This window comes from Grammomys surdaster, unplaced genomic scaffold (assembly GCF_004785775.1).
Source record: "Grammomys surdaster isolate TR1022 unplaced genomic scaffold, NIH_TR_1.0 125428, whole genome shotgun sequence".
Taxonomy (NCBI): Eukaryota; Metazoa; Chordata; class Mammalia; order Rodentia; family Muridae; genus Grammomys; species Grammomys surdaster.
In genome coordinates, this window is record NW_021620295.1 from 1453692 (window position 1) to 1479567 (window position 25876).

Sequence of the window (25876 nt, forward strand, 5' to 3'; positions counted from 1 at the left end):
AGTTATTTTTACTCTTCATGACTGAGCATTGCATAATCCTCCTGTACATCCCAGTCACTAGGCTAAGGGACCTCCTTTTATCCTACCTTCCCATCCTTCTCTCCTTTCTTTTTGAGAAAATGTTCCATGTGTCTCAGATTGGTCTCAAACTCAGCTATGTAGCTGAGGATGGCCTTGAACTTCTGACCCTCCTGTTTCCACCTTCCCACCTGATGAATGCCAGCATTATAGATGCCGGCCACCACTCAAGGTTTCATGCAGTGCTGGAGATAAAACTAAGCAAGCACGTTGTGTGTGCTAGACAAGCACTCTACTTGCTGGGCCACAGCCCCTGCCCCTAGGCTGTGCCCTAAAAATGTGTTGTCTGGGCAGGCAGGATGGCTCAGAGGGTAAAGACATTTCTTGCCAACTCTGACAACTTGAATTTGATCCCCAGAATGGACATGGTGGGAGGGAAGAACCCAGTCCTTCAGGTTATCCCTGGACCTCTCCACATGTGAACACCCCCTCCCAATAAATAAATGTAATAAAAATTAGAATATCAGTGTAAAAAGTTGTAGCCTTAACCTTCTCATGGGATTCTGATCACAAGTGATGGCTGATGCTATCCACATTGTATAGTTGAGAAGTCAAAGGACTTCCCCAAGATCACACAGCTAGAGAAGACGGAGCCCGGAGCTGATCATTTACTAGGACAGGTAGAGACAGTTTCTGGGCTGGTACTGGGGAACCCAATCATTTTAGGGGGTCACAGAAGTGATAAATTTTTAGTTGAAGAAAAATATATTATACAATGCTAATGTTTTATTTGTAACCTACATAGATATAAAATATAATTTTTCAACTTTTTTTGATAGAAGAATGGACCTAGGAATGGAAATATAGCTAGGGCCCAGGAGAGTCCTAACAGGATACCTACTTACCTTTGCTAGCAGAACCAAAGTCAAATATAGGTCTGTGTTCCTCCAAAGGTCATGTTCTCCTGAGCATCCTCTGCTACTGGTGAGGAAACCCAAGTTCAGGTCCAACAGGGAAATGCTGGGCCAAGACCAGCATACATGGTCTTCTATCGCCACCTGGTGACTTTTCTGGGAACTTCTGTTTAGGGTTCAAGTCCTAGCACCCACAGGGCAGCTCACAATGGTCTGTAACTCGAAGATCTGACACCCTCACACAGACATACATGCAGGCAAAAGACCAAAGCACATAAAATAAAAATAAATAAAATAACAAGGTAATTAAGGAGGACGATCTAGGAAGCAGCCAGTGCCCTTTGTGTCAGGACTCCATGCTAGAGTAGGTGTAGGGAACCCTCTCTAGGCTGTCATGCTCTGGGCTCTATATTCTCTGTGTGACACTGGGAGAGTTATTTGACTTCTTATCTATAGAATGTGGATAGCATCAGACATCACTTGTGACCGGTTCTAGGCTGTCGTGGAAATTCACACATTTTGTTTTGTACATAGACACACACATGCTCTCACAAGCAGTCTTCATCAGTTACTGTCCAGATTAGACGTGTCTAAAACAGACATATCACCAGCCAACATACAGCTTGAAATTATCTAGCAGCCATATTTTTGAAAAGTAGAAGTAAATAAATAGAATAATGTATTTTAGAAATGGAAACCCGAGGATCAGCGTGTGTGGATCAGATCTAGGTCTCCTGCCTTTGGGTTTGGTTTTTGTTGTTTTATGGGAACACAGCTCTGCCCAGTGCTTTCCAGTGCTTTCGGTCTGCTTCTACCTGATAGCAGCATGGTTCAACGTCTGTATGAGAGGGACCAGATGGCTCACGAGAGTGAAAACATTCACTCTCCAGGCCTTCACAGGGAGAAGGATTTAAACGCTCTGCCTTTGTAATCTTAGAATTACTGATGGTCTTGTTCACATTTCCTACCACCCTAAATCTTCAAACAAACAAACAAACAAAAACCTAGGAGCCTCTTACACTCAGAGAGCATCTCAATATGCAAGAGGCATTTAAAGTGCTCAGTTACACATGTGGGTCATGAATACCCACTTGGAGATGCGGGCTTAGAAAAATGCCTGTAAACCCTATATGGGTGTTTATTAAACATACAAATAGCCTATCTGCCTGCCTGCCCTTCCTTTGTTCCCTCCCTTCATCCCTCCATCCCTTCCTCCTTCCTTCCATCCTTCCTCTACTCCTTTGTGTTCCTGTGTGAATGTGTGTGTATGCAAGCCTACAGCCAGAAGAGGTTGTTGGGTATCATTCCCAGTGACTTTACATCTATTTCTTTCAGGCAGGCTCTCTCTGAACTTAACCCTAGTGAGCCTCCTGACTGCCCTGCTGGAGTTACAGGTATGAGCCAGATGTCTGGCTTCTCATGTAAACGCAGCGATCCAAACTCTAGTCCACGTGATTACACAGCAAGCATTCTTAACTGCTGAGGTATTCTCTGGCCCCTTCCCACCTTCCTTTTTCCATATTAGGACATGATCTCATATAGCCCAGGCTGGCCTTGAATTTGCTATGTAAACAAGGACGATGACTTTGGAGTTCTGATCCTTCTGCTTCCACAGCCAAACACTGGATGTTGCCAAACCACCTTCCTGCAGTGCTGGGGATCTGGGGGTTGAACCCAGGACTTTGTGTATGTTAGGCAATACCTCTACTTTCTGAACTATATGTCCATCCTCCAGTACTTCTTGGCTGGCCTTCCAGGGATGATTAAGGCATAAAATTTTAGGACAGCTGCTGTTAATAATGAACCTATGTCTCGATCCATAGCTTTAGGGTGGTATTAGCTATATGGCGCTGCCCCTGGGAGAACTGAAGAAACAGCCCCTGAGATGGTCATATAGTAGGGTCAGGTAGTATGCTCATCGAGGAAGCTGATCCTCTTCTGAGCAACTTGGACTTGCTGCTGCTAGAGACAACTCAATTCATCGCCCACATGGATAGAGCCAGGCACTGTACCAGAGGCTTGCTAAGCGAGACTTTAATGACAGACTGCCGGTGACCAGCCACAGGGAGCTTGCTCCAAGACTGTCCACTTTCCTCACTGCAGGCCTCTCTCCGTCTGTGAGTTCCACGATATGCTCTCTTATGTCCTGGGAGCCCAGCAGAGGCTCCAACGACTCCAGTAAGCCCAGTGGGTTACTGGTGTTTGAGTAAATTCAGCAGGTGTTTTCCCAGCCACTCTGCCACGTCCGGCTGCTGTGTGACTTCCAGGACAGTATATTTCCATAGTGGTCCTTGGTCACTCTGTCTGTCTTTTGTTCTCTCTGACTCACAGCTGATTAGGGGAAACCAGGTTGAGTTAGTTTATTCACTATTTTCAGGAGCTAGTTGTCTGCAAAATTTCAGGATAAAGGGACAAACCTGTAAAGGGCTGGAGAATCCTTTGGAGGTGGCTCTTGTGAGACTCCTTTGTCGAGTTCACTGTTCAGACTGACAGTCTGCCCTTTTGACTAGATTGGAGAGTACCTCAATGTCCTGAGTTAACAAGGCAAACTTGTAAATGTTATGGTTTTGCAAAGAGCTATGTGCAGGTTTGGGCTCGCTCCCTATGGATGTCTCCTAAGCAATGAGGTACTGTGGACACCAAGGCCCGCGGGGACTCCATGAAGCATGATTTTCGTGTCTGGGATTCTGTTTGGGAATGCTTTCCAATCAAAAAGAGGAAGACCCAGCCGGGCGGTGGTGGTGCACGCCTTTAATCCCAGCACTTGGGAGGCAGAGGCAGGAGGATTTCTGAGTTCAAGGCCAGCCTGGTCTACAGAGTGAGTTCCAGGACAGCCAGGACTACACAGAGAAACCCTGTCTTGAAAAAACCAAAAAAAAAAAAAAAAAAAGAAAGAAAAAAGAGGAAGACCCATCAAGATGACCCCAATAATCGACCCAATAAAGACTGGCGATCAGAAGGCAGGTGTGCTGGGCTAAATTCTGGGTACGGTGCAAGTCTTCACTGAGAGTGTCTTGTCAAATCACCTGATTTGGAAACAGGTCATTGCTGTTGTGGTTAGGAAGTGAGGTCATCTGGAGAGGCATGGGCCCTTGTCCAATGTGCTTGATATCCTTATATGATAGAGGTTTTGTGAAGACAGCCCAGGCTGACCTGTGTGATACTGTGGTGTCAAAAGCCAAAGAGTACAAGCCTGCCCTCAAGCCACAAGAGCATGAAGGAGGCAAAAAGTGGCTCCTCTTCCAGATCCCAGACAGCATGGACCAGTGGATCCCTTGATTCCTGGATCTCCAGCCTCCAGAGTGGCAACAGAATACACTTCCATTGTCTGAAGTCTCCCAGATTTTCATAGCAGAGAAAAACAAATACAGGAGGGAACAGAGATTTGATGAAGAGTTAGGCCATGGCTGTGGGTCCAGGACAACCCAGGGACACGTCAGCTGTGGCAGAAACGGGTTAAATGTGTAGAGGTCCTTTTTCTTTATTCTTGTTCGGGGTTCATGGTGATAGGACACAATCCAGCTGTCGCCCATCTAGAAGTCACATGACCTGTTCTCACTAATAAAATGCAAGAGTTAGTAACAACGCTTGTCAGCACCAGGCCAAGGCCAAGATGATTAAGATGCTGTCAGGCATGGGGGCCATGAGAATTTCAGGCAAGAGTTCCAGGCCAACCTGAGCTTTACACGAACCTTTATCTCAGAAAAAAAATGAGTGAACAAAAAGCTTTCGTGGTCCCAGTGTCTCTACACTCCCTATCTTTCTCCTCTTTTCACTGGACACAGAGGACTCTAAAAAGAAAAAGTCTGAGTCATTGGCAGAGCCACCAGATGGGGGCAACGTCTCCCAGGAAGAGCAAGAAAGCTGCTACTCAGCATCATATTGGGCTAGGCTGGGACAAATACATCTTCAATGAGTGTAGGGAAAAGAAAAGAAAGAAAGAAAGAAATGTATCTTTATTTGTTTAAACAGTTGGGACTTAGGAGCAGGGCGTCTCTGACTGCAGGGCTCTGAGGGGCGAGTGAAGCAGCCAGAGGAGGTGAAAAATTCTTCCCTGAATTGTAGGATACACTGGGACAGAACAACTCTGCTGTAGATACCATCAGTCTAATGCAGAAGAATATACAATAAGAGATGGTTGCTCTCCTAAGCACCGTGCAGGTTCAGCAAGCTCCTCCCCTGCCCAGGCCTGCTGATGCGGCACTGGATCTCCCCAGGAAAAGGAGCAGCATTGCTAGTGATGGTTGGTAGGGTGGGGGCAGCTTTGCAAGGAGCAGAGTTCTTTGTGTATAGACAGGAGCCCCAACACAGGATGACAGTACACCCCAGAAGTGTATGCCTGTGGTCACTTCTTTAGGTCCATCTCTCCCAAGGAGGCGGGGCTCAGCAGCACACGGAGTGAAGTAGGGCTGGGCCGCAACATCTCCCATCTGGCTGGCGCAGATGGATGATAGGGGGAAAGGAGCCACTGAGGCCTTTCCCAAGCCAAGTCACATGATGTCATCTGATCGCCGTGGATTAGGGAAAATGCCATTTTTGATGTAAAATGACTTTGAGATGGGATGAGTTTTGGCATGAGCTGGTGTCCTGTAGTCCTTCATGACATCCCCTAGAACACAGCAGAGGCCTAGATGAACAGGGGTCACCACTATTCTCCTTCTAGCCCCTCTCCCCATATGGTGGGGGAGTCAACAGTGATGTGCTGTTAAACCAGGGGCAAGTCTTCTGTCACTCAGGAATAGCCACTGCCTTTCAATGTCCCTGATCCCCTTCCAGTGGATGCTCAAAACTCCTTACGATCCGGCAGCTAAAGGCTCCATAGTATGGTGGGAACTCAGGACTCGCACAGCCCCTTGGCCAAGGTCTGTTCAGCACTTAAGCCATTTGTCACTTGGGCCCCTCACCCAACCCTAAGTTCACTTCTCATGCTTCTTACTCCTGCTACTGTCAGGACTGTCCCTCATCCCACTGTACAGAAAGATCTCTAGGGGCTGCCCAAGGCCAAGCTAGCTCCCCTGATGCCCACTACTGCAAATTCTCCCTGTCGAACCAATAACAATAATAATTTATAATAATAACACTGATAACTATGCTTGTTATCATTTTATTGAGCACTTACTGTGTCTGAGGCATCAAGCCGTTGCCTTATATATACATAAGGGAATTTTTGACTGACCCAGCTGAGACCCGGATAATGTCCCCTAATCTCTTCCCTGTGACTTCTTCGCACCATATGCAATAAGCTGCCTCTCTGTTTATAATTAGGGTGGGGGACAGCATCAGTGAGCAGAAGGTCTGGCATCTGTTCCCCAGATGACACCTGAATTGGGCTTGGGTTTAGGGTGTGAGGTGAGAGGCTTATGAAGTGTTCTAGAGATTTTGGGGCAACCATGGGCTTGAACAGACGATGGTCTGCCTTCTGGCTATAATCCACCACGACCCTAGCAGCCAGAGAACACTCAGAATCAGGCTACCAGCATGGCTGTTGACACTCTCAAGCCTGGCTGCCCAGTTACATTTGTCTGCTGATACTCATGAATAATCTTTAGAATATGTTCCATACCACAGTATTGTACACTCATACAAAAGTTATTTGTTACTTTTGTGTCCTGTGTGTGTATTTTCAAAACCTACCAACACAGTGGCTTCACAGACAGCGAACATGGGCCTGTGAGGCAGAGCAGGGGAGGAAGACGCTGGGCACTTAAACTGAAATGCTCTCTGTGAATATAAGAAGTCAGGTCCTTTTTGGAAGAGATCAGTGCCGTCTCACTACCCAGGACAAGACTCTGTAGTGGGCCTTCCATATTACTTGTCTGCCAGGGTAGCCTCCCAGTCCTGAGGCCCATATCCTGGGTGAAGTCTTACATACAGTCAGTGTGGTCCATAGACCAGCTGCATCAGCAGCTTCTGGGAACTTGGCCACAGTTTGGTGTGGAGCATTGGCCTAGTATGTGTGCAGTGCCCTGGATTCTACCCCAGCCTTTAACAACTGACTCCTATATCCAATAAAGGACTAAAAACAAAGCCCCCCCCCCACACACACACCATGGCTGCTGCCTGTTGTACAGTGTATATCTACTTATCTGACCTCTATGAAGGGTCCCTGTCAAAGTGTCTGGCAAACATCAGTTGCTCAATAGAATCTGTCAAATGAACAAAGAAAGCAGACTTCCCGCTCAGGTTGAGTTTGTCTTCTCAGCCTGATTGCTCCCAAGATCCTTTGAGGGGAGAGCTGAGATTCAAAATCCTGCTATACCTCTATGGGCTGCCCAGGAGGAGTCCACAGAGCTTACATCTCACAGGGCTTTGTGTTCTGAATTCCTGTCCCAGGGACTTTCCCATACCACTTCCCCCAAAATGCCAAGACAAAAAGAAGCAGGTATTGGCTTATTCCCATTTCTCAGATATAGAAACCAAGGCCCTGAGAGGTAAATGTTTTCATGAGATCACACTGTCCAGAAGCAGTAGAATCAGGATGTGAGATCTCCTCAACCTCATTTCAAATAATGGCCTCGTTTTGTTTACATTTGGTTTGGGTTTTGAGTTTTTTGAGACAGAGCTCAGGTAGCTCATGTCAGACAGTGATGAGACTGACTTTGAACTCTTGATCCTTCAATCTCTGTCTCTTGAGTGCTTGAGTTACAAGTGTCCAGCACCATGTTTGACATGTGCATATTTACTCATTTCACAGCTACCCAGTGTCAGTTCCAAGCAGGCAGCTGGGAGGCTGTGAAAAAAATTAACCAGGAAATTTTGGAACCCAAGAAGCCCTCCAGGCCCAATGGGCACACAGACTGCTGACTTGGCAGTTCTAGTGCGGTTCTGTAGACGCACCAAGATGCAGAGGTACAGTTAATATGACTGGAGGACCCGGGGAAGGCTCTTTAGGGCAGGTAGCAAGTAGCCTGGTAAAGGAAGGGGGAAGGTGCAGGGTGTGCTCTAGAAACCAGACCAGACACCAATCTTCAGGTAAGAAGACTCCTGGTCTGCTTGCAGGGTGCTGAGCTAGTTTGGTTCTGTGTGTCAGGAAGGAGGTAGTAGAGACTGAGGCTGAGAAGGAAGGTCAGTCCAGCCTGTCAAAGGCCTGGAATGGCAAGAGTGTAATGATCTTACCCACATGCCAGCCATATTCCCAGGAAGACACCATCGGGTACTTGTACTTCTTCTCTGGTATCAGTTGATGCCGCTCCTTGAGGTACAGGGTCCGGCCCTGGCCATCATGGGAGATGCCTTGGAAGAGCAGCTTCAGAGTGCCTGGGGTGGGAGGCTTCATTTCTAAGTCCTCTGGCCTGCCCTGAGTTGCTGTGTACTGAAGACCTCTTCTGGCCTGCCTCACTCTGCTTCCCTGGACTCCACTGGTCTCTGACCATCCTATTTGTGCCTCTTTTCTGACAGGAGAGCCGGCGGAAGGCACTGGGCCTGGTTTCAAGACTGACCCAATGGAGGCCTGCCAGGATTGATTCCTGGTCTTAGACCCCTGTTTCAGGTACTTGTGTCCATAGCGGGGATTCCAGGTGGTCCGAGCAACCACCTCCTTCTTTATTCGCTCCCCCCAGAAGGCCTGGTTTGAGGGGTTGAACAGTTCCCTCATGCTAAGGGGCCCAGGGGAGGGAAGGAAGATTCCTCTTCTGAAGCTCAGCAGTCTGTTTGGATGGCTTGGTGTCTGTCTCCAAGGAAACGTGTAGCCAATGAGAGCCAAGTTGCCAGGGCTGCTAGAGAGGAGGGGGTGGGATGGTAAGGGGACTAGGGTCACCTATTGGTGGGCCAGGCCAGGTCAAGTAGGAAAAGAAAGCAGAGCCATGGGCCAGTGAAATAGCTCTGTGGGTAAGAGTTCTGCCATGCAAGACCAGTGACCTGAGTTCTATCCTGGAACTCAGCGTGAAAGGAGAGTACTGACTCCCAAAAGCTGTCCTCTGATCTCTTTAGGTGTGTCTGCACTCACATGTCAAGCACTCACACACATATACACAAACACACATGTACACACATATACATGTGCACACAGTATGTAAATGATAACTTTAAAGAAAGAGAGCAAAGTCTGGCCATGACCTTCCCATGGTAACAAGTGTGTGTGTGTCCCACTCTTTTCCAGGAGGTCATATGCTGAGTATTTCCAGGGAATACAGGAGCCACTGACCCTCTCCCACACAGCAGATCCTGAAGTAACCTGCTATGTACCAGGCACTCACATGAACCCACAGGAGGTCCAGTGTCCACCTTTAAGACGCTTGGTAGCTAATTAGTTTGTCATAATTCTGTGGCCTCACTCCCCAGTGAGGAGTCACTCCCCTGCTAGTAGCAACTTGTCTGGATACAGGATGGTTGCGGGAATAAGCTTTAGCATTTGGAGAATGGTGTTTCACAGTGTGTGAAGCATCTCCAGGGTATTTTCCCATTTTACAGATGTGGGCACTGAGGCCCAGAGACCATTCTCTCAGGTGTCAGCTGGGTAGCTGCAGGGCTGGGATTGTTAAGCTTGAACCTGCTGTGTCCTAATTACTGCTAGCCCAGTGCTTCACAGGTTTCTGCTCATGATGCTCAGATCCAGTCCCAACAGGTTCTGGCCCCAGAACCCCAATGAATCTCCTAAGTCCTACTGTTGCTGGAAAAACTGAGGCATGTGTCTATAAGGGCAAGTAGCTTAGGGGAAGTCAGGGGTAGGAGATGAACCTCCTGGCCTGTGCTTAGAACCACTACAGAATCATCTCCCACAGATCAGCTTTCCCCCACAATGGGACACCCCTTCCTCTCCACATTGGGGAGCCAACACACCCCAACATCCAGGCATCCTGGAAGCTCTGGTTTACTCAGGTCTGTGGGGGATAAATGGGATGAATGAAAAGGGGTCTTAGCTTAGAATGTAAGGTCCCTACTATCTCCCCATTTTACAGATGAGAGCACTGAGACCACTGCCTTAGGTGACTCAGCTGGCAAGCCACAGGGCTGGGACTGAAATCTAGACTTGAAATTGTTGCATCTGACACACTGCTTGCTAAATCCTCACACACTGGGCCATTCTGCTATTCAGTCTGGTGGGGCCCAGAGACACAATCTCTGCTAAACTTCCCTCTCTGAGAACACCCTGCCCAGGTTTAGCTGGACCCAAAGAATGTGCCCCACCTCGGTGGTGACTGGGCGAGGCATCACATCCTGGTGGTGTGGAAGGGTGGGTGGGTGGCCAGAGGGGAAACACTGGCAATAAAAGGCCAGTAGATTCTTTGTCCTGGGGAGGGAGATAAACAAGTCCAAAGCTCAAAGCACCCTAGGATACGTGCCACAAGTCAGGCTTGTAAATTCCGGCCTCTGGGCTGCCTTTGAGAATGCTGAGGAAGAGAAAAAGGGTGTGAGGGGTGGGTCCAGAAATTCCATGTACATGAGCTGGTCCCCACAGCCATGGGGGCCCAGACAAAGCAGAGAAGGATCTTTTGTTTGGATGGACCCTCCCACCATGCATTTGGCCAAACCTTTAGGAAAAGGCCAAAGGGAAAAGAAACTGAATCTAGCTTGTTTACAGTCTCTAATTTTGACACTTATAAGAAAAAAAAATAGTGCATTTTATTAGGTGACGCCCACTTCGTTTTTTGACTTAGGTCTCTCATGTGGTATGAAACTTGTCAGTTAAGTTAGGCTTGCTGGACAAGGAGTCCCGAGGGCGCAGCTGTTGCAACTTCTCAGCCCTGGCCTTCAGGTAGATGCTTTCATGCCCAGTCTTTTCATATGGGTGCTGGTGACGAAACTCAGGTGTTCTTCCACAGGGCTGTATTATATTCTCAACTCTTAGGCTCCCACTCAGGTACACATTTCAGGGGTGGAGCTGGGGCTGTGGCTCAGGGGTAGAGGACTTGTATTAGATCTGCTCACCAATGAAAAAAAAAAACAAAAACCCAACCAACCCCAAACCAGAATACTCTACCTCCCCAGTGATGGCTTTACAAGCTGTAAAAAAGTAAACCTAAGGAACAATACTAGAACACCCATTTCCCCTTTTATCCTTTCGATGTTTTTGATTCTGTTGATATGAGTAGCTTTGGCTGTCCTAGAACTAGTTCTGTAGACCAGGCTGGCCTCGAACTCTACATCTGAATGCCTCTGCCTCCTGAGTGCTGGGATTAAAGGCGTGTGTCTCCACTACCCTATGTACTGAATTATATAACAAATGCAACAAAATGTGGCTTTTAAGGCCCCTTCAAGTCCTAGAACAAGTTGCCAAGGGCTAGTGTGTGTGAACAAGCTGCTTAATAAAGATTTGCTCCTTGGAGTCTCCTAGCAAGTCCTCCCCTGGGCTGCAGAGGGCAGTGTGGAGGTAGAGTGCGCACCCAGAGTGGGCTGGGGCTACAATTTCCATTGGCCACTGAATAATGACATCCTGGACTCATTAGCTTCAGCCAGGGCACAGGAAAACCAAGCAGCCAAAGTCAGGAAGGACCTGGCGCCAGGCCCACAAGTTTCAAAGTTTTCAGGGTATTGACACAAACAATAGCCTGTTCCCATGGTAGCCAAGCCCAGGTGCAGATAAGAGCTGCCCTCTGGTTCTAGGCACTGAAAGCGACAGGTCTCCACCCCTGATGTCACAGGCAGCAGTAGAGGGGCTGCACCTCAAAGGTAAAACTATCATCACCTACTGGGAGCCAAACACCAGGCGGCTCACACACACCCTTGTGTGAGGATGATCCCTGACATGGTGACCATGAAAGTAACAAGCAAAGAACTGTTCCTAACAATGCCAGTGGGAATTCACGGGAGCCTCCCCCCCGCCCCGGCCCCCCGCCAGTCCTCCAGCACACCTAGCTAGGTGATGAATGGTGGCATTCCTGTGCTTTTCTAGCAAAGCCAGCATTGCGCTAGACATACTATGTGTGGTCTCTTCATGGAGTTCACAGCCCTACAGAGGCTAGGTCAGGCTTTCAAGGTACAAAGAAAGAACTTACCTTCCTCTAAGCTCAGAGATAAACAGATTATCATTCTAATATGTAGCCAAGTATAGAAGGAAAAAACAAAACCAAAATACAACAGAGAAAGCAGAGTAGGGGATGCAGTTGGAGACTGTTTGCCTAGAACGTACAAAGTCCAGCCTTGATCTCAGCCCGGCATACACCTAAAAAGCCCAAGGTCATGGCTCCATGGAGAGTTCCAGGCTAGTCTGGGATACAAGGGATCTGTCACATGATCCAGATTCCCCGCTTGAACCTCTGATCTCCCCACTCCCCCTAGACTGAAGGGTTCAGGGCCTGTCTCCATGGGTGCTGCCAGCTTTTGTAGGGCTCTGGTAACCCTTCCCCTCTGTGCTGCTTGCCTGGAGTGTGATGTGTAAGGGCACTCATTCTTAGGTCAGAAGGTATATGCTAAAATCTATCCCCATGTGACGTCTGTGTCTGTATGCACAGTGGAAACTGTACCCATGTTTGTTCTGTCATACGTAAAATGTCATCAGACTACTGTAAGGATTTGTAGCTGGAAGGTTAACACCAGCAGTCATTTCTCCTGGATAGGACAGAGGAGCAGATGGAGGCACTTGGTACTCTGTCTAAGGGAGCAGGGCATGTGACAGATCTGAAAACATTTCCCAGAACACAGATTCCTGATGGTATCAGACAAGAGGCTTGCTTAAAAGCCATAGCTTCTACCTGGGCTCCATATCTAGGGTTCCAAAGAAGTCATGCTGGTATCATGGCCCACATGTTCTTAAGTCTGCTTGCCTGAGGCTGGCCCTGGCTTCTCAGGAAAAGGACTGGCCCATTGTCAAATAACATCTGCACTCAAAGAGATGGTGGGGTAGAGAGTGATCAGAGGCCCACATCACTGATTCTGAAGATTCCGAGAATGACAGGGAGCATTTATGGAGCAAACATTTTATTTAATAAGTTATAAGATACACTTTCCAGTCGGCATTTGATTCCAGTTTGGTCTCTGTGTCTATTATACCTGTGTTCCTTTCACTTCCGGCTTCAGCTGCTCCAGGTCCTAACAGGTGATTTTTAGCACCCACACCTCTCCAGCTGCCGTGTCTTGGTGCAGGATACCTACTTCATCCCCGCCACACCCATGACCACAACCACAACACCTCATTTTTGGGCGGGTGTATTTAACATTCACTCCAGCCATTTGACAGCCTGACAATGCTTACATCAAAGTCTTTAAACTTTAGATGGGTGCACATGTTAGTGTCTTGGTCATTAAGGCCTCTCATGGGTCATAACAGGAGTACCCCTCCTATCCAGCTTTTACAAGGAGGCCCTGCAATAATTTATCAATGGTCTCTGCCATTTAGCAGATACAACGGACTCTGGGGGCAGCTGGCAGAGGCTCTGCATTTGGCCATGAGCACACGTCTTCAAGGCTGTAATAAAGAAGTAGGTGGGTGCAGAATTCCAAAATTGGGGTATGGAGTGTTCTGCATGCCTCCTGCTCCGGAGCTGACTTTGGGATGAAGTCAAAGTGATCAGGGCCCAAGACAAAGCCAGACATAGAGTAAAATCTGGGTCAGACTTTCTTATTTGTTGTCTAGTCTTGAGGAAAGTGGGTTGCAATGTTCTTTGGCAAGTGGGGTGCAGGACGGGACCCCCTTCTGCAGTGACATTCTTGTTTGGTAAATGCTTGAGTAGACCAGAAGCTTAGGAGAGCCAGTCAGTCCTGTCCATGTTCTTGTTCTGTCTGCAGTGACCTTTGAACTCAAGAGTCTTGATTTGGGCAGAGTGCTCTGCACTTTTTTGGCCCAACCTTGCTTTCTGAAGATGTCCCACATGTCCTCAAGAGTCAAGTTTAGGGCACTAAAGGCACTTGGAATGAGTGGCAAGGTTTTGGGATGGGGTTTCTGGCCCACCAGCAGGCTGCGGACATTGTAAAAAAATGAATTACAAACTAGCAACAAAAGCAACTGGAAGGGACACATCCAGCATTGGATACAAGCTGTTTTAAGGCACTGTGACATGAAAGGGGCTACCGGGGATGTGCTCTTCCCCCCACTTCACAGCCAGAACGTAATCTCCCCTCTCCTTGACAACGTATGTGACATTGTATTGTTGCTTGCCCACATGCTTCATGGAAACCTCTTCACAGGGGGTGGTGGGCCCATGGACCCCAATCAACAGCATATTGGATCCTGTGGGAGGAGAAGGTTGTTATTGACCAGATGAATCAGGCCAAAAGAAGAGGAAGGAGCGATGTGACAAAGGTAGAGAGACTAGGAATAACTGGCAGAGCTGGGATGATGGCACCAGAGTCCTTTCACAGGTGGCAAAGCATGGCCATTATCAGTAGTGACAGCCTGACTTGGGTTCAAATGCCAGCTCTGACATCCTCTGCTTTGATGACCTCAGACATGAAATGTTCCTTCACTCTACCTAAGCTGTAAACCAGGAAGACCACTAGCTGCCTCTTTTTGTTATTGTTATTATTATTTTTTTTAAAGACATGGTTTCTCTGTGTAGCCTTGGATATCCTGGAACTGGCTCTGTAGACCAGGCTGGCCTCAAACTCAGAGATCCACCTATGTGCACCACCACAGCCAGCTTCACCTAGATGTCTCTTCAAGCTTCTGTATGCCACAGAAGCGACTGAGTCAGACCCTTAGCACACAGAACTACAGAACTGCCAGCTGTTAGGATCCTCTTGTTTTTGAGAAAGCCTTAGGGAAAGTACTCTGATTCCCACTTGGGAGACCACTTCTAGGTGATCGGTTAACCCACCCAAGGTAACTGCTACAGAACTTTGTGAATGGAGGAAGTGATAACAGATTTCCAGCCCAGGTGTGCTGGGTGTTAGAGCCAGGCAACTCAGCACCGAAACCTAAGGAAATACTCAGTTTTAAATATTTACTTAGTTTGTGTACTTCAGTGTTTTGTCTGCATGTACGCCTGTATGAGGGTGTCAGAAGACCTAGAACTAGAGTTACAGATGAGGTGAACTGCCACAGGGGTGCTGGGAATTGAACAGGGGTCCTGAAAGAAAAGTATTGGCTCAGGACCCCCAAGACCAAATTCTCTGCAAAAGGAGATGTATTTGCACCAGAGACAGAGGACAAGGAATAAGAGATAAAAGCAGGAAATAGAGGAAGAAGGAGAAGGGGAAGCGAACACAGGAGCCAGAGGAAGGATTATTTGTCTTGGTAGAAAGAGGACTGCCCCCGATAGAGAAGAGACAGACATAATGCATAGGAAAATCTGTTTATAAAGGTAAAATGGGAAGCCTCATGTTAGGATGAAGTGTTTACCTTTAATTGGGCATGTTCTTAAGTGAGCCAAGGCAGCTTGATAACTAGACCTTGGTAGTCAGCTCTAGGAGGAGGAAGTGGCCAAATAAGGGAATAGACCTTGGGGGCTAGCCTTAGAAATGTAATCTACTGGTTTTTAGCAAGGCAGAAGGAGTGGGGGAGAAGGGCAAGGCCCACCAGGGCCATGCTCACAGTGTTCAAGCTGGCCAGAGTCCCTTCAGGTCCTTAAGAAGGGTAGCTGCTGAGCCATCTCTCCAGCCTCAATCAATTTAAAGTTATTGTTAAAGTAACTGGTATCAGAGAAGTGGGTTAGGTAATCAGTTCACTTTGCTCAAGTGATATGTGGATACCAACAACCCTACTTCTATTTGTCTTGGTGAAAGAATCGAAAGGCAAAAGAAAGAAAAATTATCTAAGAATATTAAGAGAAGAAGGACAGAGCAGGGAGGGGTGGACATTGCAGATGATCCAGAGTGAGGGACATTGAAATAGGAGAGTGTCTTGTCTATAGCTCCCTGATGCTAAGCCTTCCCCAGCAGACCCGTGCTGCCTACCAGCTTTGCTGCAGTCCACCAGGAAAGAACTCTTCTGGCCCACAAAGGCCTTTGACAGCCCTGCTCCCTTGGAGGTCACTTTGCTGGCATCGGAGGACGACTTGGGGATGGCGCTATAGCATGTTTCTGTTGAGGATCTGGTTACTGACTCCACCAAGATGGATGAGGTCTCGTTGGCTGAGCCTGGGGTGACCAGACGTTGGCCTAGAACATGGGAAAGAGGGAAGTGTGAATGGCCAGGCCAATGGGTGTTTTGTGTGGAGTGTGGTCCTGTCAGCCAGGAGACAAATCCCTTTACAAAAGATGCAGAAAAGCTCCAATACTTGGATATGAAAACCACTCCGTCCGTATTTTAGATTTGTATATACATTTGTGGGAGAAGGTTTCAAATCCAGACCATCGTGCATGCCCGGTAAGCAAACTGTCATCATCCATATCCACCATTTGGTTTTTGGCTACTTTTGCTTGTTTTGTTTTGTTTTTTTCTTTTTGACAGGGCCTCATTTCGCCAAGGCTTGTCTTGAATGGCTGATCTTCCAATGAGCTAGGGTTCCAGAGTGCCTGGCTCCCAGCCCGTGTACTGTTACTTTTAAAAAGAAAGGGTCTCACTTTGTAGCTCAGGCTGGCTTCAAATTTTCGATCTGTCTGCCTCAGCTTTTTGTGGGAGGTAGATCATTAAGGATATACCACCAAACTACATCCTCTTCATCCTTAGGGTCTCACTCAGACAACTAGAATCTGTTTTTTTTTTTTCCAGCAAATGGACCAGGTTAAGCCATGGCTGATAAGGCCTAGTAATCCCTCCACAGGATAAAGTCCCAGGAGAATCCAAATCTTCTTCTTGTTTATATGGAATACTTTGTATAATGCATATAAATGATTGGGGGAACACGAATGCACTCTAAGCATGAGACAGGATGACTTACCTATCTGAGCTTTATAATATTTCTACAATGAGTCCACATCACTTGTGCAACAGAGAATCACGTGGCACGGAAGGGACTTAGCACAGTATGCATGTATGTATGTATGCATGCATGTATGTATGTATGTATGTATGTATGTATGTATGTATTCATGTATATATGTGCGGTACTTACCCTGAGCTTTACCGTTTGGTATGTCAGTATTTTTAAGAGGGTAGGCTCTATATGCTTTAAAGATTTCTTTTTTAATTCGGAAAGTGAAGATTAGAAATGAGGCCCCAGTTAAGCCAGTGTATGTTATTCAAACCTGGAAATATTTCTTCTCTGCTGGAGACAGAAAACCACCCAGCACCTTTCTTTACTTCTTTACCCCCTCACTCAAACGATGTAGTCTTCCAAGTCTGGAACACACTGGATTTAGACATACTATTTTTTAAAAGAGAATGTATTGATTTAATGTGTATGCGCTTGTACCTGTGTGAACTTCTGTGTGTCATGTGCATGCTGAGGTCAGAGGACAGGATTCCTGGATTCTCTGAAACTAGAGTTACAGGCATTGTCAGCTGCCTGCATGGGGTGCTGGGATCCCAACCCAGGTCCTTTACAAGAGCGATATGTGCTCTTAAACACTGAGCCATCTCTCTAGACCCACACACCTGCTTTTGAGTCTTAAAAAATTTAAGAGTATTCTTAGGAAGACTACCGCTTTTGGTGTGTCATAAGAAGTTAAATTTCTTTATGCTGTGTACTGAAGAAGAGAGCTATTGCTTCCCTCTGCAGAACCCCTGGGTAATGCAGCATAGGGCTGTCACGTCCGCCCTGTGAGAATAAATTTAAGAAATCATCTTCTATGCTTCTCTTCAGACAACAACGAAAACAAGAGAGGATGGTATAAAAAAAAAAAGCTATGTGTCTAGTCTCATTTATATATTTTACCACCCCAGACTATCATTTTATTTATCCACTTTAGTAAGTCCTGTCCCTCCAAATTCAACGCCAGTCAATATAAAAGTTCACACATTATCCCAGAACCTGTGTGTATTTAGAGCCCTTGAAATCAACTGTCCTCTGAGACACTGCGGAATTTATAGTTCTATTAAATCTTAGGAGACCTTGAAGGGTGGGGTCTGCTGAGACTCTCTGAATGCATCATGGCTCTCGTGAAGACTGCTCCCCAAAGTTGTACTTCTCTATAACATCATAAGTCATGGCTCAAAGGGAAGCAATTACCTTTTCTTCTAGACTTGTACAAGGTCAGGAGGGGAGGGCTCTCTGCCTCTGTGCTGCTTCCTTACATTCAAGATTAGATGTGGACTCAACAGATCTAAAAATCACCTGTAGTTGCTGCTATTGCTAATTTTACAAGACCTGCTCTGCAGGGCAGAAGATTAAAACCAAAGTGGCTCCTCATTACCTGTCACCTTGGCCTTGAACGGACTCCTCGAGATGTGGTTGGGCCCGCCATATTTGACACCAATCAGGTAATTTCCAGGAGCCATGGGAGTGTACATGACTTTGTACCCTTCTGGAATTTCCTGGCAATCCATTTTGACCTTGGATGGTCCTTCAATGGTGACAGATAACGTCCCTGGGCCTGCCTGAGTGGTGTTGATGAAGAATTCTGACTGGATACCTGGGAGAGAGGAAGCGTGATAGATGTGGATGGTTTGGAGGGATAGGGGGTATTTCCTGGGGTGACACAGAGGTGAGACACACACTTGTCCACATTAAGTGCTTGCCTTGGTAGCACGGGAACCAACTGTACATCTGAGTTCCTGGCACAGAGAGGCACAGGGTGCGGGGGTGCAGCTCCCTTGCCCAGGCTAGGTTAGGAGAGTTGCTGACATTTCACCCACTGAGTGCCTGAGCAATACTATTGTCTTTGGGAATGTAGCTGAAGTGCTGCCCCAGGCAACAGCCTCTAAGGGAGGCGAGGCACTTTCTCTGACCACTCCCTTCTCCTCTGGTGGAAGAGGCTGAGGAAATCCAGTCTCTCCTCCCCTTCTCCTCATCTAGACACTGTGCTAAATCCTACCGCAGGTCTGTGAGCTGTCGGTCCACCCACTTTGCCATGAATACCAGCAACAAGAGAAGCCACCGAACAGCAACTGTGCTGACTGAGAACCACCCCAGACCCTAGGCCCTATGCCACTCTGCAAGCACAGCACCATGTCATAGCATTTCCTATTCCACGTGAGGTTCAGGCCACATGTAACTCGGTGCTACATTCGAGCCACTGGTGCCCAACTGTGTCTAGGCCCAAGAAACCACTCTATGCTGGTAGGGAGAGGCAGACGGGAGATGGGGAGGAAGACTGGAATATACACAGGACAACTGTCACACAAACTATACTTGCAGCCTTGAGACACTTGCCCTGGGACAAAAGGGAAGGCAAAGAGAACATCAACTAATGACCTACCCTGCACATCCCCAAGCCCCCTTAATCCCCTGTGCCTCTAGTTCAGAGGGGCACTAGGTAGTCAGTGGGAGTTGCTGGGCTGTACACTAGAAGCCCTCTAGGGGGCACCCTAGTGTAACATCCTCTAGGGTCCCCATACCTCTGCCAGAGCTGCAGATGCTAGCCCAGCTGGGAAATATTTTGGTTTAACTACAGTTCCTGGGCCAGAGAAAGAATTATTGTTCTGCTTATCAGCAAGACAAAGGAGCTGTTATGGTGTGACACCCCCCCCCAAACATGAGCCAGCTGTTTATGGAAACTCTTGAGACTGCTGTCCCAAAGTCTCCTTACTTTCCCACCTTGACTCTGCTTCTGAGAAGCCCCTCCCCCAGCCTCCAGCTGGGGACCATGTGGGCAAGCAGGCCAATAGCCACCAGGAGGTGGTATGTCCAGAAAGTGGCTGTAAGATGGTGAGAACAACCTATTGAAGGTTAGGCTGAAAAAGCTTGGCTGTCCTGGGTAGGAGCTCCGACCCCCTTTAGTCAATCCAGAGCCTGAAAAGGCCATGATGACAGAGAGGAGGGGAAACTAAGAGTTAAAAATCAAGAACTATCCAGAACCCACACCATTATCACTTTGCTCAGCAGTGGTATGACTTAGATATCTGTCCATCTTATTGCCAAGGGACTGGCCCAAGAGCAGACAGGAGATTTAAACTTTCATAAGCAGACATACATCACCATCAACTCTGGTTATAACCAATATGCATGCGCATGGTGGTGGCTTTCCCCTCCTCCAGCTGCACACAGATCCTTAGGCCTTCTCCAAAGAGCCCTAAACTCTATGGTCTAACTCCAGGCCTGTATCTGGAACACTGACTCCTGCCCTAAAATCTCCACATCCCTTGCTATGAGACCTGCAGAGAGAATAATAGCTCATGCTGAGGCTTGAGCTCAGACCTATAAGTCTAACCAGAAACACAGGGCACCGGGCTCTTTGTGGCCATACAGATCCTTTTATGAAGGTACTCTTCATGCTACAACTGAGTGGATGGACATCTGTGGAAAGCTTGGGGGCAGGTTGCCTAGGCAAACAAGATGCCCTGTCTGTGAACAGAGCAATATTTACAGAGGGTGGAAGTGAGTAGGTTCCAGGCCTTCTCTGGCTGGGACCAGATCCTTAGCAGCCACACTGTACGGCCTGACATCTGAGCTCCAGAAGGGTGAGAAATACCAAGGGGAAACAGAGGAAGGTTGGGACGGCAGCAGCCAACAGAGGATCAGATGGCTCCTGGCTGCAGTGGGCAGGCTGAGGCTGCTGCGGGGCCAGACCAAGGCCTGCTGTCTGTTCTACTGCCAGGACAGCCCCTCGACTGTATGGATGCCTAGAAACCATTCTGGGCATCTGGAGGATAGGAGTTCTGCTTTACAACACCTCACAAAGCCCACTGGGGTACTGTATGTGCTTCTAGGGTCAGGAACTAAGGGATTTCAATCTTTAAGATCACAAACCTGGAGATGACCCTCAAGTCCTATGAACTCCCAGAGAGTGCTGGACCATTGGAGCATTTTGTCTTGCTCTCCCAGAGTGCAAAGCAGATCTCATCCAGGGGCAAAGTACTGGCTCAGAGTGAAGCAGGGAGTCGGGCTGGGTGTGCCAAGGGCATCTGGCAGAACCGACGCCACTGAGGGGGTGGTTTTATGGAGGACACTGCTTTGGCCAGACTTCCTGGAAGCATGCCAGTCAACTAGCCACTCCTAACTTGGGCTGCTCTACTACTTAGGAGGCTCTCACTTCAGGGCTGGATTTGCAAACCATGTCCTGGTGCATAAGAAAGAATCTGTTCTGTTCCAACCCACAGCATGGCAGGGGCCAGGAAGACCAAGGATCTCCCTTCCCAAGAAGCTCCAAGTAACAGTAACTAGAAGTGGTGTCCCATTGAGTCCACAGCGTGGACTTCCTCTGCAGACGCTTATTGGGACAGAGTCCTTATTATCTCTAATGCTGATGTGATGGGCAGAGCTGAGGCCTATCTCAAGCTGGCCACATATGTGGCTTTTGGTTATAAAGGCCAACCAGCAAGTAAAAAGGGTCACACAGAAATATCATTCAGATTTCCAAGAGAAAAGGTGTCCACTCAGTGAGGTAACTTCCACCAAATTAGAGCTGAACTGGGGATTTGTCTATCAAGGAACCAACCATTTGGTCAACTTGGCCACTCTGTACCATGCCAGCCCAGGGACAGCAGTAAGTGGGAAAGCCTCCATGGTGACTGGCTAGCAGTGCTCACACCTGCAGAAGGCAGGACATGTCCATGAAGCTGGAGAACTTCTACACCCTTTGAGCACCTTCACTTCATTGGCAGTGAGCAGAGAATACAAGGGGATGGATGGCCCATGAGAAGGCTCAGGCTGCTTAAGTGTATTTTTGGGAGGCTGGGAGCAGGCTACCTGTGGGCTCAGGAGCTGTCACCATCCTGCTCCTAGGGCTGAAGAACTTGCTGGAGAAAGACATCTGGGCTACAAATGAACTGTAATGAGGTATAACAATACAGGCCTCAGTCTGGATTAATTTTGGTTCAAACAATGGTTTCCAATTCCACCAAAGCGTGCATGCCTGCATTTTCCCAAGGACAGAGCGCAGAAGGCCTCCAGGGACTAAAGATGTCCATCCCAGCTTTCCCAAGAGAGAGCTGTTCAGATAACGAGGAAAGCAGCATTTCTTACCTGTGGTGCCCACCTCAAGCCCAGCACCGTAGGCTGACACTAGAGCAGGATTCCCTGCTTGGCCAGGCTCTCCAACACGCACTTTGAAAGGGCTCCCGACCACGTGGCTCCCATTAAACTTGACATCGATCGTGTGGATGCCATTCTCATGGGGGATGAAGCGGACTGCATACTTATCTAGAAGGAGGAGACGCACAAGGTAAACGGGGCCGCTAAGCAGCCTGGAGTTAAGTGGGGACACAGCAGTGCAAGCAACCTGAGCTAGCCAGCGGTGAATCATTTAAAGACACCATTCTGCTGGGAGCCTGGCAGCTAACACACAGATTTCAAGGGCAGCTAGCTTTACTGTGTCACCGTAATCAGCCCTCTGGGAACTGCTCTGACTCTCCAGTTCTGTTATATACTCAGGCTCCTGCCTCACAGTTCACCCTTTATGAAAAGGTTCACTTCTCACCACGTTTCCCTATTTGTCCACTTGAAGGGAAAAATACAGTTCCAATTGGCATCAAGGCTCTGTAATTAAGCCCAAGGCAAGCAACTGTCAGCAAGTCAGACAGCCAGCCTTTTGGGTCTGTTTTGGGTCACAACGTGTGTCCCGGTCATTTGTCAACAGATGCCTGCCTAGACTGGCCTTGCATGGCACACTGCGTGGCCTCTGCACCAGTAAGTCCCAGGCTCCTTGAGGACTCATGCTCATCAAAGATCTACCCAAGCCCTCTTTTGTTTCTCTGGAGAAACAGAGGAATGTTCTAGACAGTAGTAGCCAATTACTCATATCTTTTGGCACTGCACTTCCCCTAGCGTTTCCCAGCTGGGTGCCCACCCCCTCCTTTAAAGGCAAAATGTTTCAGGGGAAGTGAACCCCACTCCAATGTCCAGATTCAGTCCCTTACAGGATGAGGAAAATTCTTTCCCCAAGGTAAATTTATATCTTTAGCCACAGCAAGTGACTCAGGAATGGGCATGTGTCCCAGTTCACTGTGAAGGGAGGAGAGGCTTGCTTGTGAAGGGACTTAAAGATTCCTTGCCTCTCAGGACTCATGAAAATGAAGCAGCAGGAGGTCCCCACAGACATCTTGCCACCAAGCATGCAAGACACCTTGAAATGGAGGAAGAGTAAGGACGCACTGGGCCCAATGTCACATGACGGGATGCACGTGTGAGCCTGAGGCAGGAAGGTCTTGAGTAGGAAGTTACTGGGGCTATATGAACTCCAGGCTAGCCTGGGTTACACAGACAGAGTCTGTCTCAAGAAATAATGCAAAGCAGAACAAAACAACAAAAGGTCTTTGGGGCCTTGGAGAATTCCCGCCAGTGACTGAATCAAACTATTGTTAAACTCTACTGTAGATCCCAAACTAGGTACTTATATGAACTATTAGAAGTCGTTATTACGTGTCCACTTGAGCTGGGTAGTCTCTAACTTCAGCCAGTAACACTCCAATTATGGCATGCCAGGAATGATCTGGGACTTCAGAGGCCGCCTGGACCAAGGACAAACTTCACTTACAGCTGAGCTTAATGGCATGAACAGCTAATAAACACCACCACCTGGCTATCTGGGAGACACCCCAATTAAGAAAGGGACCCTGCTCAACCCTTGTGTAGCCTCTGGGCAGATATCCTCAATTGAGCTAACTGTATATGGGCACCTTCTTACCCATCCACCCAGATACAGGTTTGTGCCTGTGTGTGCATGCACATGTGTAGTCTGGAAACCAGAGGCCGACACTAGGTATCTTCTTCAATGATTCTCCATCTCTCTTTCTGAGGCAGGTTCTCTCACTGAATCTGGAGCTCACTGATACAGTTAGACTGGCTGGCTAGCTAGCAAGGCTCTGGTCTCTCCCAACTCTGCTGGGATCTCAGTTAGGGTCTTGGCTGGATCAAACTCAGGTCCTTGGGTTTGTACTTTACTGACCAAACCATCTTCCCTAGTCCTAACATGTGGTCTTTCAGAATTCACTCTCAAACCCTAGGGCCAAGTGGTCACCAAGTGCTATGGCTCTATACCCTTGGGGCTGCTGTTTGACTCTGCTTTCTCAAGGGCGGTAGCACACCACTCTGTCAGTCAGATGCTCTACTGCATTCTCTGTGATATGGCCTAACGTTAGCCAAGATGTCGCCAAGGCACCCAACTTCCATTTGTCTGTCCAATGAGAGAATCATACATAGCTGTTCATGCATGCTCTAGACCAGTGGCTTTCAACCTTCCTAATACTGCAACCCTTTAGTACAGTTCCTCATGCTGTGGTGACCGCCCCAAACATAAAATTATTTTTGTTGCTACTTTATAATGGTAATTTTATTACCGTTATGAGTCATAATGTAAATAGCTGGGTTTTCCAATAGTTCTAGGTAACCTATGAAAGGGTTGTTTGAACTTCACAGGGGTCATGACTCATCAATTAAGAATGGCTGCTCTAGATTTCCACCCTCAGTGGATGCAGATAGCACACAGCAAATGCCCAACAGCAGCAGGTGTCATCAAAGACCACATCAAAAGAAGCTCTCCTGACCTTGCCGAAGCACAAGGCGCCTCTCCCACCCCACCATCTATCTGCTTCTTAGGTTCTTAGTATCTTAGTTCTTAGTCTCTAATTTGTAGGTTTTTAGCTTCTTTTGGACTAGTTCTGGCCAGTTGATTTTTTTTTTTAAAAGAGATTTATTTATTTACTTCATGTATGTGGATATACTGTTGCTGACACACCAGAAGAGGGCATCGGATCCCATTACAGATGGTTGTGAGCCACCATGAGGTTGCTGGGAATTGAACTCGGAACCTCTGGAAGAACAGTCAGCGCTATTAACCGCTGAGCCATCTCTCCAGCCCCAATTGATTTTTTTTTATTGTTTGTTTTTATTGTTGTTTTGTTTTTGTTGTTTTGTCTTGCTTTGTAGCCCAGGCTGGCCTTGAACTTGCAGTCCTCCTTCTTCAGTTTCTCAAATGCTAAGATTATAGATATGTACCAACCCCAGTAGTGTTTGGAGGGGTAGAACTGTATATTCTCTAGCTTTACCTTCCTGCCAAATCCCTAACATATCATAAATGTTCACTGACAGAACAGTCTCTTTTAAGTTGACTGACATAAGAGTCCCATAAATCTGAAGTATTAAGCCTTAGAGTCCTAGATTCTCTTGGAGGAAGGTGAGATCAAAATATCCTTCCTCATGTCATAAAGTCAACAATATAATAAAGCTGTAAAGTTTTATTAAAATAGGATAAAAATTGTGATTAATGTCATGTAAAAGGAATCTGATAAAAGTCACAGAAAATAAAGCAGATCTTGCTTAAAGAAACAAGAAGAAAGGGGTATTACTGTCACATAAAGAGTCTCTGTGTTCCTGGCAAACGTGTCTACCCTATTTTATAAATGATGTCTGGCAACAGTGAAAAGAACTTGACTCTCAGGCAGTGTGGTGGCTGAAGAGTCCTACCCAGGAGGCACAGCTGTCGGAGCACTGGCCTGGAGACCGAGTTGCCAGCCTTGCTGCTTACCTGGCTCCAGTTCAGACACGTGGCATTCCTCCACCGCTCCTGAGGGGCTATGCACCTTTGCATCAATCTTTCCTTTTGCACCATTCAACCTTATAGCAAAGGATGCTGGCTGGTTAACCTTTAATCCTGATTCCTGAGAATTCAATAAATTAGACAGGTTATGGCACCCGGCGTTCCTGCTCGCCAGCACACGCTGACTAGGCTCCTTTGCCTCCACAGTCTACCAGTAAACAGAAATACACAATGCACCCTTATGTTTAAACAATCAAGGTTGGGAGACTTGAGACAAGAGAATATCCCAAACAACATCTGCACAGGCCAAAAACCCAGGTTGTCCAAGCTAAATTGCCCCTGCCACTGGCATCACCACCACCACCCAGTCTGGGTGCAGAGTTCATGACATGAGCTGAATTTTATGTCACTGTTTTTTTTTTTTTTTTAAAATCAAGTGCAGGAATGGTCAGCACTTTTGATAAAAAGCAGAGCAACACATGCATTTAGGTAGGTTGCACTTTGCCTAACTCCTTTTTTTTTCAAGTAGTAAAACTAAATTGTTAAATCCGAATCTCAATTTCATTGTTTGTAAAACGGACAAACTACCTGACCCTATCTCAGAGACTGATTAT

General features: G+C 47.4%; 1 protein-coding gene across 3 annotated transcripts in view; it reads right to left on the minus strand.

Annotated features, from left to right (window-relative positions):
* Nucleotides 1-12771: 12771 nt before the first annotated feature.
* Flnb (filamin B) overlaps nucleotides 12772-25876 on the minus strand; it is a 131099-nt gene continuing 117994 nt past the window's right edge. For all 3 annotated transcript variants that reach the window (XM_028786042.1, XM_028786041.1, XM_028786040.1), the window contains 5 exons: nucleotides 25251-25383; nucleotides 21752-21928; nucleotides 18042-18260; nucleotides 15702-15905; nucleotides 12772-14037 (listed from right to left, as the gene is read on the minus strand). In XM_028786042.1, coding sequence (XP_028641875.1) covers nucleotides 13850-14037; nucleotides 15702-15905; nucleotides 18042-18260; nucleotides 21752-21928; nucleotides 25251-25383 — 921 coding nt within the window. In that variant the 3' untranslated portion in view covers nucleotides 12772-13849. The remainder of the gene's footprint in view (nucleotides 14038-15701; nucleotides 15906-18041; nucleotides 18261-21751; nucleotides 21929-25250; nucleotides 25384-25876) is intronic.